This window comes from Candoia aspera, chromosome 1 (genome assembly GCF_035149785.1).
Source record: "Candoia aspera isolate rCanAsp1 chromosome 1, rCanAsp1.hap2, whole genome shotgun sequence".
NCBI lineage: Eukaryota > Metazoa > Chordata > Lepidosauria > Squamata > Boidae > Candoia > Candoia aspera.
This window is the reverse complement of record NC_086153.1, coordinates 151,203,312-151,222,060: the sequence shown is the minus strand read 5'-3', so window position 1 is coordinate 151,222,060 and position 18,749 is coordinate 151,203,312. Positions and strand designations below refer to the sequence as shown.

General features: G+C 41.2%; 1 protein-coding gene across 2 annotated transcripts in view; it reads left to right on the top strand.

The window, feature by feature from the left end:
- Positions 1 to 18,749, top strand: part of RANBP17 (RAN binding protein 17) — a 227,276-nt gene that overhangs the window by 19,907 nt on the left and 188,620 nt on the right. For both annotated transcript variants that reach the window (XM_063315799.1, XM_063315806.1), the window contains exons 9-12: positions 6,851 to 6,970; positions 13,073 to 13,219; positions 13,574 to 13,746; positions 14,369 to 14,562. In XM_063315799.1, the coding sequence (XP_063171869.1) occupies positions 6,851 to 6,970; positions 13,073 to 13,219; positions 13,574 to 13,746; positions 14,369 to 14,562 (634 nt within the window). The remainder of the gene's footprint in view (positions 1 to 6,850; positions 6,971 to 13,072; positions 13,220 to 13,573; positions 13,747 to 14,368; positions 14,563 to 18,749) is intronic.

Genomic DNA, 18,749 nt, shown 5'->3' with positions numbered 1-18,749 from the left:
AGTCACTGTTACTACCACAGTTCTGTACGCTATTGACTTTCTAGAATCATCCAGCTATCCACAGTGAAGTGGTATGTTGGCACAGTAATGAGAATGGAGTTTCTGTCACTTTAGCAATGGCTGGGTGATGCTATAAGTGAAGGTGAAATGTGAAAGGTCCCCTGTGCAAGCACCGAGTCATGTCTGACCCTTTGGGGGGACGCCGCTTTCACGACGTTTTCTTGGCAGACTATAGCAGGGTGGTTTGCCACTGCCTTCCCCAGTCACCTTCCCCAGCAAGCTGGGTCCTCATTTTACCAACCTCAGAAGGATGGAAGGCCGAGTCGACCTTAGCCGGCTACCCGAGAATCCAGCTTCCGCTGGGATTGAACTCGGGTCATGGGGAGAGTTTTGGTTACAATACTGCCGCCTACCACTCTGCGCCCCACGAGGCTCTGAAGATCCTAAAAATCACTAGTGGACATGTGGTCTCTCTTCCAGCATTGTTGTTGTTATTTACATTTATAGGCTGCTGAATTACTAAGGACTCACAATGGTTTACAGATAACATATATAAGAAATAATATACAATAAACAAAAATACAAATAAGTCCATAAACTAATGGAAACATAGAATATTGTTGAATTAATCAACCCAAACTGTAACCAAACCAAGGTAGGGTCATGGTCCAAAGGCCCTGTAGAGGGGCTGTTTTTAAGCAGCTTCTGGAAGGTGCTCAGGGTGGGAAACAACCAGATGTCTACTAGAGACCATTCCAAACCAGTGCACCCAATGAAAAGTAATTCTGTTGAGCCTAAGCCACCCCCCCATCTCCCTAAAGTGGGGGTCCATTAATAGTTTTCCCCATTGCGATTTTCAAAGCTGGCTCAAGACAGCTTCCTGAAATGGGGAAGGAAAAAGTATAGTCTCTTCACCCATCACATACAAACACATTAAGATACATTTTAGCATATGAACAGGAAATACCCCAGACCCATCTCCCATCCCTGGTAATAAAAGTACAACAATAACAAATTAATAGAAAATGTTGTAGATTGCATTCTTATTAATTATGATGCTCAACAAGAATACATACATGCAGAATGTATAGCAAGTGGAGGTCTTTCAGCCCCAATTCCCACTTTAAAAGAAATTAAATAAGGTTGTATTCTATTTTTTCTATTTAATCTTTATGTCAACTCCCCTAATTCAATCCCTAACAAAAAGTGAATTTTATCTCCCATGCTAGCAAATAAACAATGTCTGTTTTGTTTTATCCTCTCCATGACACAAGATAGTTTTCAGCAGAGTTTATGAGCCTTAGATGTTTATTGTAGGGAAGAAAAATAAAAAAAAACAACTAAAGTGGTTCTATTCATAAAACAATGTGCTACTATCCTCCATAAACGGAAAATCAACAGCAATCTGATTGAGCAAATTAAGACCTTCAAATACTTAGGAATTGTGTTTCAATCTTCGAATAGCTGGAAAGAACAAGATAAAATCATTTCTTCCCATGCACAAAAAACTTCCAATATAATAATTATGTTTGCCAATCGTCTTGAAAATAATTATGTTCCCACTGTAATTGTGCTTTATAGGGCTGAGGTGCTGAGCCTAATACTTAGGTAAAGGTAAAGGTTTCCCTCGACGTAAAGTCCAGTCGTGTCCGACTCTAGGGGGCAGTGCTCATCTCCGTTTCAAAGCCGAAGAGCCGGCGTTTGTCCGTAGACACTTCCTCTGTGGTCATGTGGCCAGCATGACTAAACGGAACACCGTTACCTTCCCGCCGAAGCGGTATCTATTAATCTACTCACATTGGCATGTTTTCGAACTGCTAGGTGAGCAGGAACTGGGACTAGCCACGGGAGCTCACCCCGCCGTGCGGTTTCGAACCGCCGACCTTCCGATCGGCAGCTCAGCGGTTTAACCCGCAGCGCCACCGCGTCCCTAATACTTTTTTTCCCATAAGGAAGAGGGATCAACTGGGACAGAGATCTCTCCCAAAAAGTTAATTTTAGCCTATCTTGCCTAATACCTAATGGTGTACAAATTTGTGCCTATAAAGTAAAGGTAACTTAGAGTAAGTTCTTAAGAGGAATGTTTCATGGCCCATGCTGCATTTTAAATGCAAGCTTGAGGCTGGAGCTCAGTTGTGTATTGATAGGGTTTGCTTGAGGATTTGCCAGTTAAAACACAGGCTAAAATTAACTTTTTGGGAGAGATCTCTGTCCCAGTTGATCCCTCTTCCTCATGGGGAAAAAAACATAGCTTTAGGTTTGACCTGTGGTGTATTTTCAGTTCAATCATTGATAATACTAGAGTCTGAGAGGGCCTCCAAGAAATCAAACAGCATATCTGGATCTATAGAAGAGCAGGAACACAATTTTTCACCACTGTAACTTCAGCCTTTGGAGCAGGCCTTTACCTACTCCAAAGTGTTTATATAACATTTTCTTTGTTTCTCACAGCAGGCTTAATGCCTTGCCACCCAGGGTTCTGGAAGAGAGGTATGGCCACCTTCCCTTCCAGGAAACAAATCTGTCCTTATGTGGAGAGTGTCGTTGAATGAAAATCACACGTTTTGCCGAGCTGCCCATTGTGCCTTATATGGCACTCTGAATTAATACTACCTTTCCTTGTACTTTGCTCTAACTGTACTGTAGAAGAGAATACATTTTCTTCTACTAGCTATTCAATCCTTAGAAATCTCAAAAGAGGTAGCAAGATAGTACTCAGTCATGATCGCTGTAAGGAAACTCAGGGTATAATTAAGTTCTAATAGATTGTTCCATGTCAGAAGGCAATTAACTGTATTTTTCTCTTTTAATATTTTAATTTATTACATGTTTATTCTTCAGCAAAGGATCGTTACCTTGTCGTGGTGCTGGAGCTTGAGCACCTCAATGATGCCATGAGCTAAACCATGAAGGGCCACCCAAGACGGGAAGGTCATGACAGAGAGGTCAGACTAAATGCGATCCCTGGGGAAGGTAATGGCAACCCACCTCAGTATTCTTGCCGTGAAAACTAAATGGATCAGTACAACCAGAGATATGTCGGTATACCATCGGAAGATGAGACCCCCAGGTCGGAAGATGGTCAAAATGCTACTGGGGAGGAACAGAGGATGAGCTCAACTAGCCCCAGACGTGATGACGCAGCTAGCTCAAAGCCGAAAGGACGGCTAGCGGCCGACGGTGCTGGTGGTGAACGGCGAATCCGATGTTCTAAGGATCAACACACCATCGGAACCTGGAATGTAAGATCTATGAGCCAGGGCAAATTGGATGTGGTTATTGGTGAGATGTCAAGATTAAAGATAGACATTCTGGGCGTCAGTGAACTGAAATGGACTGGAATGGGCCACTTCACATCAAATGACCACCAGATCTACTACTGCGGACAAGAGGACCACAGAAGAAATGGAGTAGCCTTCATAATTAATAGTAAAGTGGCTAAAGCAGTGCTTGGATACAACCCAAAAAACGACAGAATGATCTCAATTCGAATTCAGGGCAAGCCATCTAACATCACAGTGATCCAAATATACGCCCCAACCACAAATGCTGAAGAAGCTGAAGTAGAGCAGTTCTATGAGGATCTGCAGCACCTACTGGACAACACGCCTAAAAGAGATGTTATTTTCATCACAGGAGACTGGAATGCTAAGGTGGGCAGTCAAATGACACCTCGAATTACAGGTAAGTATGGCCTGGGAGAACAAAACGAAGCAGGACACAGGCTGATAGAATTTTGCCAAGACAATTCACTCTGCATAACAAACACTCTCTTCCAACAACCTAAGAGACGGCTTTATACATGGACTTCCCCAGATGGACAACACCGAAATCAGATTGATTACATCCTTTGCAGCCAAAGGTGGCGGACATCTGTACAGTCGGTAAAAACAAGGCCTGGAGCTGACTGTAGTTCAGATCACGAACTTCTTCTTGCACAATTTAGGATCAGACTAAAGAGATTAGGGAAGACCCACAGATCAGCTAGATATGAGCTCACTAATATTCCTAAGGAATATGCAGTGGAGGTGAAGAATAGATTTAAGGGACTGGACTTAGTAGATAGGGTCCCGGAGAACTCTGGACAGAAGTTGGCAGCATTGTTCAGGAGGCGGCAACAAAATACATCCCAAAGAAAGAGAAAACCAAGAAGGCAAAATGGCTGTCTGCTGAGACACTAGAAGTAGCCCAAGAAAGAAGGAAAGCAAAAGGCAACAGTGATAGGGGGAGATATGCCCAATTAAATGCAAAATTCCAGAGGTTAGCCAGAAGAGATAAGGAATTGTTTTTAAACAAGCAATGCGCGGAAGTGGAAGAAGACAATAGAATAGGAAGGACAAGAGACCTCTTCCAGAAAATTAGAAACATTGGAGGTAAATTCCAGGCTAAAATGGGTATGATCAAAAACAAAGATGGCAAGGACCTAACAGAAGAAGAAGAGATCAAGAAAAGGTGGCAAGAATATACAGAAAACCTGTATAGGAAGGATAACAATATCGGGGATAGCTTTGACGGTGTGGTCGGTGAGCTAGAGCCAGACATCCTGAAGAGTGAGGTTGAGTGGGCCTTAAGAAGCATTGCTAATAACAAGGCAACAGGAGACGACGGCATCCCAGCTGAACTGTTCAAAATCTTGCAAGATGATGCTGTCAAGGTAATGCATGCTATATGCCAGCAAATTTGGAAAACACAAGAATGGCCATCAGACTGGAAAAAATCAACTTATATCCCCATACCAAAAAAGGGAAACACTAAAGAATGTTCAAACTATCGAACAGTGGCACTCATTTCACATGCCAGCAAGGTAATGCTCAAGATCCTGCAAGGTAGACTTCAGCAGTTCATGGAGCGAGAATTGCCAGATGTACAAGCTGGGTTTAGAAAAGGCAGAGGAACTAGAGACCAAATTGCCAATATCCGCTGGATAATGGAAAAAGCCAGGGAGTTTCAGAAAAACATCTATTTCTGTTTTATTGACTATTCTAAAGCCTTTGACTGTGTGGACCATAACAAATTGTGGCAAGTTCTTAGTGGTATGGGGATACCAAGTCATCTTGTCTGCCTCCTGAAGAATCTGTATAACGACCAAGTAGCAACAGTAAGAACAGACCACGGAACAACAGACTGGTTTAAGATTGGGAAAGGAGTACGGCAGGGCTGTATACTCTCACCCTACCTATTCAACTTGTATGCAGAACACATCATGCGACAAGCTGGCCTTGAGGAATCCAAGGCTGGAGTTAAAATCTCTGGAAGAAACATTAACAATCTCAGATATGCAGATGATACCACTTTGATGGCTGAAAGTGAAGAGGAACTGAGGAGCCTTATGATGAAGGTGAAAGAAGAAAGTGCAAAAGCTGGTTTGCAGCTAAACCTCAAAAAAACCAAGATTATGGCAACCAGCTTGATTGATAACTGGCAAATAGAGGGAGAAAATGTAGAAGCAGTGAAAGACTTTGTATTCCTAGGTGCAAAGATTACTGCAGATGCTGACTGCAGTCAGGAAATCAGAAGACGCTTAATCCTTGGAAGAAGAGCAATGACAAATCTCGATAAAATAGTTAAGAGCAGAGACATCACACTGACAACAAAGGCCCGCATCGTTAAAGCAATGGTGTTCCCTGTAGTAACATATGGCTGCGAGAGCTGGACCATAAGGAAGGCTGAGCGAAGGAAGATCGATGCTTTTGAACTGTGGTGTTGGAGGAAAATTCTGAGAGTGCCTTGGACTGCAAGAAGATCAAACCAGTCCATCCTCCAGGAAATAAAGCCAGACTGCTCACTTGAGGGAATGATATTAAAGGCAAAACTGAAATACTTTGGCCACATAATGAGAAGACAGGACACCCTGGAGAAGATGCTGATGCTAGGGAGAGTGGAAGGCAAAAGGAAGAGGGGCCGACCAAGGGCAAGATGGATGGATGATATTCTAGAGGTGACGGACTCGTCCCTGGGGGAGCTGGGGGTGTTGACGACCGACAGGAAGCTCTGGCGTGGGCTGGTCCATGAAGTCACGAAGAGTCGGAAGCGACTAAACGAATAAACAACAAACATGTTTATTGGTTTATGTTATACACAGAACTTTGGTCTATGACTGTAAATAAAGTTTGGTACTTGATCTGTACCAAATCTTAGATTTTATTGTATAAGTTGTCTTTATGGTAGTGTATTTTTTTTAACACCGGGCATTCGTGGCCAGTAGGTTGGTTGGGAGTCTAACTTCAAATACGTCTGAAATACTTGTAACGGGAATGGGTTGTTCTCAAGACCATCCGCTCAATTTAATTATTGAATTTTCAGGGGCTGCATTCTGTATGTATTTTCAGGCAACGTTAGTGCAAGTAATCACACATTCTAGAATGCTTGAATGGGCTGGCTGCTCTTCCTTTCATCACCTACTGTGCCTGCTTCTGTGCTCTGGCCTTCCATTATCATAGCTGCAACTGTTTAGATGTTGCATTGTAACAGCTTAGCGTTCACACGGCTGCTGCAGTCAAGTCATCATCATCATCTTGTGTACCACCTTTTGTTTATACAAAAATGTTTGACCTTTTGTTTGTACAAAAATTTACATAGCTATAATTCAGTTGGAGATATTATACATGTTACTGTATTTTGATTCAGCTTGCTTGAGTATATTTTTTTCACAATGGTAAACACAAGTTGATGGCAATTTTTGTATTTTAAATATAATTTATGTATGACTGGAGCTGTTGGTTCAACTTTAAAGGTGTTTTTTAGTAAAGACAAATGAAGCAAAATAGCAGCAAAGTTCTTGCTTGGTTCAAAACCCAATATTTATGTCCCACTTAACAATACATTTCTTAAATCATTGTCTCCCTTTTAGGCACTTTCCTGTTTAGTTCAGTTTGCTTCTACAAGACGATCCCTATTTAGCAATCCAGAACGTGCCAAGTATCTTGGTAATCTAATCAAAGGAGTAAAAAGAATACTCGAAAATCCTCAGGTAATTTTTTTCCCCATTTTCTCATAAGTTCTAGTTATGTGATTTACATTTTTTCTTAGGATATTTTTACTGTAAATATTAAGACTGACACTTAGTACTCCAATAGCTAAATTAGCCAATGGAGGACTTTACTGCGGCATTTGGAGTAATATTGTGAGAAATCAGCTAGTTTTTACCTGTGCCCCACACCATCCCATCTGCCTTACATTTTTGAGCCAGTGCTATAATTTATTGGTATGAGACTTCTCCTAGGTTATCTTTGTCTAAATTAGAATTCATATGAATCTGGATTTTGTTTAGTCCTGGTTTGGTAGTTTGGTTTGGTTGTCTAATTCTAGTTAGATTAGATCAGAATAAGAATAAGAATAATCGGATCAGAATAAGTCCACTCAAGCAAGAATTTTATTTTATTTATTAGTGTTCATAGTTCAAATATAAATATATGTGTGAGATGGCAGCCAAATAAATGACAGCAATAAATAAAATAAGTACATATCTAGGCTACCCAATTCCAACAACTCTGGGCTACTTACTTTACAAAAACAGTAGAAAAATAAAACCCAAAAGACGGTGTCATCTGGCAGGAAATACAATCAGCTCTCTACCCCATCAGGGAGATAAAAAATAAAGGGCTCTTCCCTCATCACTCTAACCCAAGGCCTGGGGAAAGAGCCATCTTTTTAATCAGTATACTACTAAAACTCTAGTGTCTGTAACCTTTAACTGGGTGAAATGGTGCGTCACAGGGCAAAACTATTTCAACTAAGGTACCTCAAACGGGCTAACTTACAGAATGTGTCCAAAATCCGGGACCCATGACTCCCATGGAATAGAAATTTGGCAAATTTTATAAAACATTTTATGAGATAAAAATTATCATAAAACATTTTATGACATAATACAAAATGTCGTAAAACATTCATTGTGGTTAACTCCTGATGTTTGACTGGGCTATACAGTTCAACATTGGCTATTTTCAAGGCAGATACATCTCTCTATGAGGTTTTAAGAACTTTTCCAGTACATTAGAAGCTCTGCTGTTGTTGAAGGCATTGAGGAATCTGGTAAGGAGATACCTCTGAAACAATGACCCAACAGGTCACGGGTTGTCTAGTGCTCTTTTAAAGGCTGATAAAGTGGAGATCTTACCATGCAAATCTTTTGGGGGGGGGGATCTTCCAGAGGGCAAGTAGTGTGATAGAGAAGGTCCACCTCCAGGGTCCTGCTGGATGACATTGCTTAATTGATGAGACCAGGAGTATGCCAGATGTTACAGGGTGAACAGAAACCATGGGAGACAGGAGGTCCTTCAAATAACAAGGCCTTTTGCCGTGTAGGACTTCAAAGGTGACAACAAGCACCTTAAATTACATCCGGAAACCAACTGGTAACAGAGCACGTGTGTTACAAGTGCATGGTGTGTAGCCTTCCCTTCTTTGCTTATGTCACTGTGTTACGTTTTTCAATGGTTTTACAGAGCAGCCCAATGTAGAGCACATTGCCAGAGTTCATCAGTGAGATGATAAAGGCATGAGTGATTGAAAAAAAGGGCCTCCTGATTGAGGAAAGGACACAGCTAATCCACAAAGTGAACCTGTGCAAAGGCCCTCTTGGCTGAAGTTGCTGCCTGCTCTTCAAGCAGGACGCCTTAGTTGCACACTAGGTGCAAAGAGAGTAATGTAACCCTATTCAGAGCCAGAGATGGAAGATCCCCAGCACCAAGAGGCTCAATTACCCACAGCTACTCAGTCTTGCTAGGGTAAAATCTGAGATTGTTCTTCTCCATCCAAAGCTTTGCAGCCTCCATGCACTGGGACGTGACTTCAGCAGCATCACTCAACCAATTTGCAGACATGAAGTATAATTGAGTATCATCAGCAAATTGATGATCCCTGTCTCTAAACCAATGTCCTCATGTAGTTGTTAAATAGAAATGGTGAGAGCATTGAGCCTGGAAGCATCATGCAAATCAGGAGTATTGGGCTCAACCTCTCCTCCTATCAGCACTGACTGGAACCAGCCATGGGGAAAAGAAAATGACGGAAACACCATGCCTCCCACTTCCACTTCCTGCAGTTGGTCCAGTTACCATGATTGGTTGTATGAAAAGCTACTGAGAAATCAAGAAGAACCAGGATGGCTGTACCTCCCCATCCTGATTCTGCCGTAGGTCCTCCACAAACACAATCAATTCTATCTCTGCATCATAGACAGAACCTGTCTGAAAAGGGTCTAGATAACCTGTTTCCTCCAGGTTATCTATAACTAACCCATCCACTTTCAACAGGCTTCCCCAAAAATTCTGTATCTAGCCCAACCACCTTTCAGCAGCCTTCCACAAAAAGGAAAGGTTGGAGACTGGACAAAAGTTCTCTAACATGGTTGGGTCCAGGGAAGGCTCCTTGAGGAGGGGCTGTACCAAAGAGGCCATCGCCATTGCAAGGACCAACTGCCTGTCACCTCATGGGGTGGCCTTAACCAACCAGGAAGCACAGGGATCTAATACACAGGTGGCCGGGCTACAGTAATAGCATAGAGGATCCTGTTCACTTCTTCAGGAATTACAGGCTCAAACTCTTCCCAAATATTTGAGCAAGGCTGTACCTCCAGTGGCCTGACTGGACCATTCCAAATCTTAGCAATTTTATCTGCCAAATGCCTACAGTATTCCTTACAGCAGCTTAACACATGGTCCTGGGGCTTGTTCCTCCCAGCAGTGGAGAAGTCACCCAAAAAAGGGCTGCTGGCTGACTATTGACAGAAACACAAAAATAAGAAATACTATGAAATGTTATATTCCACTGAGTAACTTGGGAAAGCATAAATGGCTTTACCTTTTAAACTTTTGTTACTGGTTCTGTGTGGCTAAATCCAGATTTAATAAGGGAAGGCATTTGTTAAAATGTAGTTTGTATTGTACCTTTCATACTTCATCTTTCAACAAGCAAAACGTGCACATTTTATTGCATACTGTTCAAGAAAAATGACATTTCATGAAGGTAGGCATGGGGAGTTTTGTGCAAAAAGGATGTATATGATTTTGATGTGTTGTTTTAATTCACCCCTATTTTTAGTGAGCAATGTCTGTGGAAACTTGCAGACACTGTAGATGTAATTTTTGGCAAAAATGTCCTGTTTCAGAGGAATAATTGTAAGTATGCAAAACATTTCAAAATTCAAAATCAGTTTTGCATTTCAAGCAAGATGGTTGTCTCTATCCACTCTGGGTCTGTTCACACAGCTTTTGTATTGAAGGCAGCCCCTGAAACGGAGCTGCAGTGGACCAGGAGGTCCCAAGCAGCCTAATCATCCAGTGGCATGCAGATTAGCAGGGAGACATCATTGGTGTGTGCGACCAATTTAACCATTTCCCCATGGGAGGAGAGGGAAACCACCCTGGCTGCTGGGACCAGAAAGCCTGACACCCGAGGTTCCCGCTTTATGGCATGCAGGGCCAAGTCCAGTGCCAGAACATAGAGCAGTGGTCTCAGCGGGCACCCCTGCTGAACCCCCGAGAACAAGGGGATGGGATTGCCCCAGTGGCCATTCGCATACCCAGGAGCAGAAGTGACAATCTGATCTGGAGGTTGAGTGGGCTTACTGGGAGACAGCCACCAACGGTATGATTGCCTGATTTTCAGAGCTGTTCCAGGGCGAACTTGAACGTTGCCAAATGGCATAGTTTGTGGCCTTGGGAGATGCAGGGCCTGGATGCTCCTATAACATAGCAGATACGCTAATGGTGGAGATGGGCTAAGCTGTATTTTCTATTTTCCTCAGGTTCATTTTAGTGGCGATGGTTTTGCCATCTGGATTTGTGGGGGTGGGGGAACGGGATAAGGGGAGGGTTAGGGTACTTAAGTGGGATGTTGTAGGGGTTTGGCTTGCTCGTCTCCAGTTTTAGGGAGTGGGTGTTGCATTTGTAGCAGGATCTTATTTTCAAATTTTAAAAAATTGTTTATTTTTATTTAATTTTTATCCTGACTTTATTATTCTTTATAAATGACTCAAGACAGGGAACATACCTAGTATTCCTTCCTCCTCCTGTTTTCCCCACCACAACAGCCCTGTGAGGTGAGTTGGGCTGAGGGAGAGGGACTGGCCCACGGTCACCCAGCCAGCTTTCATGCCTAAGGCAGGACTAGAACTCTCGGTCTCCTGGTGTCTAGCCCAGCACCTTAACCACTAGACTAAACTGGTACATCCAGTTTCCTAAAAAATATTTGTCATTTCCTAACCCTAACCCTCAAGCTAACTGGGGTCCAATTATCAGCGGTTGAATTAATTTTGGAATTCAAGCATATTAGATGCACATCTCCAATTAGTTTGTCTATGTGAGCTTCCTCACGGCTATGTTAATGTGCATTTCTCCTGACTTTGAGTCAGCAGAAAAATATGGCAACATACATTGCGCTGCTCCCATAGCCGAGCTTTACTGAGCCTTAGCACTGAGGCGTGGTGGGGTGTCCTTAGAGCAGTCCTTCCCAGACTATTTCCTTCATTACTAGAAACCGCTCATCAGAAAGTCCTTTTGACCCAATGTTGGTAAAACACTTGAAGTCAGTTTAAATATCCCTGTCGTGATTGGGTAATGGGTTTGTGTGTGGTTACCCAAAGAAAAACCACTTTTACCCAATTTTGGGTAATTTACCCTGGTTTGGGAAGCATTGCCTTAGGGTTTTAATGTGGGACATAGCTCCTTCCTGCGTCATCCTGATCCCCTTATATATCTGTCAGATGGATTTTTTTTATTTTTTTGGTGGTAGAATTACAGGGGTAGTATAGAACCATACTACTGTATATCTGGCCAACATGGATGTAGAGGGCAGTGCCTGGTAAGAGGGCGGGAGAATGGTATTCCATTAAAAAAGGTATTCTAGTAGAAAGGTATATTCCAGTGTCTAAAGAAAAAAAAGTAGGCAAGGCAGATGACTTGTCTTTCTCATAGCTCATAGAGGACAGTGGTAGCTGGATGGAATGGGGACATGCCCACAGCAGAATTAAGATCCTTAAAAACAGTTAGCAAGACATCTTTGTGTCAAAGTTAAAGGGAGAGAATGATTCCTACTTGAAATAAGTATCTGTTGATTTTTTAGTTTGTGGAAAACTGAGGAATGAGGGTGCTCGAGGAAAGATGAAGTGGCTTGCTAATTTACACATTCTTTGCATGCACTGGGCTTTGTTGCTTTGTGCCTGTTGTATAATTTCTGAAAAAACGAGGCTTTTAAAATGCAACTTTTAAAATGTATTTTTTTTAAAAAAAAATGTAAGTTCTTAATAATAAGCTATATTGCATTGAGCAGTATGATATGATTTGTTAGAATGAAGGAACAGGAGATGCATGCAACACAGTTCTGTGGGGCTCTGTAGCTTTGTCACATGCAGACTGACTTCCGTGTTGTGGGATTTATCTTGGGAATGAGAAATAGCCCATGGACTTCGAATTGCTTTGGATCATAAAGTAAGTTTGTGCTGTAATCCTAGTTCCTGATTTGCTAAAGTTCCGTTGCCTGATCCCTAAGGGCAATTCATAAGAAGGAGCCAAGCTTAAATGTTGTCCTTTTTTCTGTCCTAAGGGATATTAAAACAGCAATGTGTTGAGATCTTGTTGGATAGTTTGTGGGGGAGCAGAGGGAGTGTAATAAAACGTTTGTAACGTAAAACGCTTTCACCACTCTTGCTTGACTTGAGAAAGATTTCTGCATACACACATACTTGCTGTTCGAATGTTCAGAAAGATGCCTGGCTGTTGCATTACTGTTGCCCATTCCTGATCACCCCATCCCTGCTGTGAGAGTAAATTGCTGTTGCATTCTTAACATAGTGCTGATTTTTCTCCAGTATGTTGCATGTCTAGCCTATTATGTTCTTCTATGAAGAATCACAACTTGTACTCCCACTCCAAATCTAGGTCATGCGGATAATTCTCAGGTGTCTGACTTTGCAAAATAGTTTGTTTCAAAATTACATCTTAGAATATTTGTGGCGTAGGACAGTGATGTTAATTAACTTTTGATTTGGGGGTGGATTGAATTTGGGTAGACCTATTAGTCATTCATCTTTAGGCCTCTCATAATGAATATTTTATTTTTAATAATTTAGGGCTTATCGGATCCTGGTAACTATCATGAATTCTGCCGATTTTTGGCTCGCTTGAAAACCAATTATCAACTGGGTGAATTAGTAGTTGTGAAAGATTATCCAGAAGTTATTAGACTGATAGCAAGTTTCACTATTACTAGTTTACAGGTAAGATAATGATATAATGCTTTTGTGCTTTATTTTATTTTTTAAAGGGGGAGTGTATAGAGCTTGGTGACTGATTGTTTACCTTTTATCTGCCAAGAATATTCTTCTGTAAGGTTGTCAGTTTAGGGCTCCATCTATGTTTTTACAATGCATCATCATGGATTTTGTGTTCTAACCAAGGTGTGAAGAACAGTCATAAATAACATTAGTAATTGTTTTTATTGTAAACAACCCAGAGTCCCCCTGTGTGGGGGAGATGGGTGGTGATCAAGTTTGATGAACAAAATAAATAAATAAATGCTCATGTTGGATTGAAACTTACTCTAATGAAAACCTCATTTTGTTTCTTTATAGCACTGGGAATTTGCACCAAACAGTGTTCATTATTTGCTAACCCTCTGGCAAAGAATGGTTGCCTCAGTTCCTTTTGTGAAATCGTCAGAACCCCATCTCCTAGATACCTATGCACCTGAAATCACAAAGGCATACATTACTTCTAGACTAGAATCTGTTTCCATGATAATAAGGTAACAGAGAGTACAATTCTCCATAACTATAGCTTCATAACTCTAGCTCTATTGCACATAGATACTGTTTCTTTCCTGATAGCTATTTTTAATTGTTTTTTTTTTTCTTCCTAGTATTTTCCCTGCAGGTGCAGTGTCCGTTTTTTTGGGATCAACCAAGTGTTGATCCATTATGACAGGAATTGACCAACCGGCTTGTTGCCCTAGCCTGACATTGTGGGCTGAGAGAGGGTAACTGGCCCAGAGTCACCCAGCCGGCTTTCATGCCTAAGGCGGAACTAGAACTCACAGCCTCCCGGTTTCTAGCCTGGAGCCTTAACCATACTGGCTCTCAATTATTAACTGCATTAATTTCATTCCTGAGATAAATAGGAAAAACAGATGCTTCTGAAATCAGTTTGCTCCAATCTAAGTTTTCTCATGCTTTATTTATAAAAGAAAAGCCAAATTCATCATTGTTGAATTAATTAACCAGCTTTCATCCTTAAAAGACAAACACGTCTCCTTCTGACATGTTTTGTGCTGATTTCAGCTGTTAGTTTGTGGAAACTGATTATAATATATCAAACTGTCCAGTGATTTTCATATTGTCCATTACAATTTTTTTAAATATCCATTTTAGGGAAGGTTTGGACGATCCCTTGGATGATACAGCAACAGTATTTCAGCAATTGGAGCAGCTATGTACAGTTAGTAGATGTGAATATGAAAAGACTTGTGCTCTTCTTGTACAGTTGTTTGACCAAAATGCACAAAACTATCAGAAGTTGTTGCAGTCATCCAGTAGAAACCCCCTGGCAATCTCAATTCAAGAAGGTTAGTTTGTATTATTTCTCTAATTTTAATTGTGTGTACATCTGCCACATATGTTTGGCTCACCTGTCTGTTTTCTTCTGAATCAGTTTTTAATACAAAGAAATAATATTACCAAAAAACATCCAATATTGTATAGATGTACACAAGGAGTAGAACTTTCTCTGCCTTCTTTTTCACCCCTGCTCCTTGAGATCTGCTTGAGAGGATCCTCCAAACTTCTGGGACAAAGTTGTGGGCCAGGAGACTGTAGAAGGCAGGAGGAGTTGACTTCTCACCATTTCACTGAACCCTTACAGCTATGGAGTGGTTTTTTAAAAACTACTTAAGATTTTTCACATAAAAATTACCCCTCTTGGTTTTTAAATATAAATTATATATACATCCCATCATGATATTCCCTTTTAGGATAAGCAGTGTTGTTCAAAGCAGAAAAAAAGGAGTAAGAAATAGTAAGCCAAAGAAATTGTCTTAGGTAAGCATTAGATAAGAAAAAGAAAAGGAAATATAACTAAATCTGGTATACATCCAGTGCCATGCAGTATACCCAGGGCTGGATTAAGGCCAACTGATTCCCTAAGCACAACCCAATAGTGGTGCCCCTCAGCCCTTCCATTGCTTAACTGACAATAAGTGCTGAAGGCGAAATAAGAGATTAAAACTTCAGTTTTCTTCCAGGCTATTCCACCAGGCCAGACCCCACAACTATATTAAATATAAACTTATAAAAAATGTATTTATTTAACACTAAATAGCAGTAAGCAAAATAAGCAAATTACTTACTCATAACTAGGACAATAGAAAAAAAGCAAATTTTCAACACTCTTTAATGCATTCTTTAATAAAATTGTTATAAGGGAAAAATGCAAATACAAAAATTCATTGAAAACTAAAGTTGAGTGTGGCAGTGAAAACTAAAGTTGAGTGTGGCAGTGAAGGAGTTACAGGAGAGAGAGAGAGAATTTTTATCCCACGTTTATTATTTTTATAAATAACTCAAGGCAGTGAACATACCTAATTCTCCTTCCTCCTCCTATTTTCCCCACAACAGCAACCCTGTGAGGTGAGTTGGGCTGAAAAGGAGGGACTGGCCCAAGGTCACCCAGCCAGCTTTCATACCTAAGGCAGAACTAGAACTCAGAGCCTCCTGGTTTCTAGCCCAGCACCTTAACCACTAGACCAAACTGGCTCTCAGTTAATAAAAGCTAAGGAAAAAAACTCTGCAGTGCCCCCCTTCCCTTGGTGTGCTAAGCATGTGCTTATTTCACTTAATGGTTAATCCACAGCTGAATATACCTCTTCATATTTTTCCATCCTTGCAAACCATCCTGGCTTTCACCATGCCATACAGTACTTAGTATGTTTTTTTTTTTTTTCAAATTTTATCACCACCCATCTCTCCCAAAAATGTTGCCTTTTGTTCTTTAAAACTCTTCTTTGAGGATCTCTTCAACTGAACTCAACTTCCTTGGCCTTTCCCTTCCTGTTGACCCATTCATTCTTCATATATTCATAGAATTATTGAAAGATGAGTTGAAAGAGATCCTAGAGGTCATCTGGTCCAAACCCCTGCTCACTGCAGGATCCACTGCGGCATGAGAGCCAGTTTGGTCTGGTGGTTAAGGTGCTGGGCTAGAAACCAAGAGACTGAGAGTTCTAGTCCTGCCTCAGGCATGAAAGCCAGTGGGGTGACCTTGGACCAGTCCCTCTCTCTCAGTCCAACTCACTTCACAGGGTTGCTGTTGTGGGGAAAATAGGAGGAGGAAGGAGTATTAGGTATGTTCACCACCTTATTTATAAAAAATAATTAAGGTGGGATAAAAATAAAATAAATAAATATCTGACAGATTGCCATTCAGTGACCTCAAGTGAAGGAACTCAGTACATGATATGGCAGCCTGTTCCACAGACTGGCAAGTAATACAGTCAGCACATTTTGTGATTCAGTCCTCATTCTCTAAGTGTAACTAGATCACCTTAATGTACAGTACATCTTTCATGCTGGTGACTCCCTTTTGTGTTCAATCTGCATACAGTTCATTGCACTTTCATTGTTGACCCTAACTCTTCTTTTATCACACATAAGTACCCCGTCCCCACTGTATTCAGCCTACTTTTATGCTTCTGCTGACATAACCCAACTCTTACTTCCATATAGCAATGTGAACAGAAGAACACTCTAAAACACAGCCATTTTTGCTTCTTTGATGCTTATTTCTTGCAACAGATCACATACTATATATACTATACATTACCATTCTACTAGCATTTACATGTCCTAATATTTCTTGATCTGTTTTCCCATCTTTAGTAAATACTCTACAAGGTACACAATTTCATGTACTTGCTGTAGCTTTTTTTAAACTTATGTATAACTTGCAGTCACATCCATTTTCCTTGTTATACACAACTACCTTAATCTTTGATACATTTATTTTCAGATCCATGCTCCTTATTGTATTATACAATCTTTCTAACATTTGCTGCAAATCACTTGGGGTTTCAGACAGCAGTATGGCATGATATGCACTCAGAAGTGCACATTCATTCATATCTCCAGCAAACATACCTCTGCTATCACAACAATATTTTTTTATTAATTTACTGATAAGTACGTTAAGCAACTAAGGAGCTCTGTCTTTACTGCCTGGTCAATATTGACCTATTCTATTGCACATGCTGTCATATACTCTTACTGGCATAGGGCCTGGATATCTGAGGGACTGCTTATCTCCAACTGTTTGTGCCCACCTTGTACAACCTGGCAGAGTGTGTATGCTACAGTTCCACTCTATTAAATATTGTCATCTTATGGGACTGAGGAAACTTTCCTTCTTTGTCGTGCCTCCGCCCTCTGGAACAGCATCCCCCCAGAGATGCAGACAGCACCCTCTCTCCTGAGGTTCTGAAAAGTTTTGAGACTTGATTTTGGTCTCAGGCCTCAGGTTAATGTGTTTGTGGGGCCCCTGGGGTGGTTTGCTGTTATTGTTATGGTGATTTTAGCTTGGGCTGTAGGTGTTGTATGCTTTTAGCTGTTTTTATTGTTTTTGTATTTGTATCAGGGTCTGTAGGAGCGGGCAGATACAACAAATTTTTATTATTATTATTATTATTATTATTATTATGATTATGATTATGATTATGATTATGATTATTCAACCAGCATTCAATTCCATATTCAATTCATGCAAAACATGTTGCAGAGTGCTGAAAAGTGTTTGGCCCAAGAGATCAGAAAAAACACACCAGGCATTTCTACAAAAATAAGTGTATTTAAAGAAAGCATGAAACATAAACAGTTTCCTTATCCAGAAACCTGGATAGGCTCAAAAGCTTCTTACAAAGACATATTTACAAGCTCATGCAGATGTGCTAAGCAAAGAGGGCTGCTGAGCTGGGGTGGAAGAGAGGCTGCAAAACAGAAACTGAAACTGAAACCTTCTGCTGGCAAGTCCAGGCAAATCGTTGTCCCCCCCCCCATGCATCAGTTGTTGTTGTTTGTTTGTTTAGTCGCTTCCGACTCTTTGTGACTTCATGGACCAGCCCACGCCAGAGCTTCCTGTCGGTCGTCAACACCCCCAGTTCCCCCAGGGACGAGTCCGTCACCTCTAGAATATCATCTATCCACCTTGCCCTTGGTCGGCCCCTCTTCCTTTTGCCTTCCACTCTCCCTAGCATCAGCACCTTCTCCAGGGTGTCCTGTCTTCTCATTATGTGGCCAAAGTATTTGAATATCGTTCCCTCAAGTGAGCAGTCTGGCTTTATTTCCTGGAGGATGGACTGGTTTGATCTTCTTGCAGTCCAAGGCACTCTCAGAATTTTCCTCCAACACCACAGTTCAAAAGCATCGGTCTTCCTTCTCTCAGCCTTCCTTATGGTCCAGCTCTCGCAGCCGTATGTTACTACGGGGAACACCATTGCTTTAACTATGCGGACCTTTGTTGTCAGTGTGATGTCTCTGCTCTTAACTATTTTATCGAGATTTGTCATTGCTCTTCTCCCAAGGATTAAGCGTCTTCTGATTTCCTGACTGCAGTCAGCATCTGCAGTAATCTTCGCACCTAGAAATACAAAGTCTTTCACTGCTTCTACATTTTCTCCCTCTATTTGCCAGTTATCAATCAAGCTGGTTGCCATAATCTTGGTTTTTTTGAGGTTTAGCTGCAAGCCAGCTTTTGCACTTTCTTCTT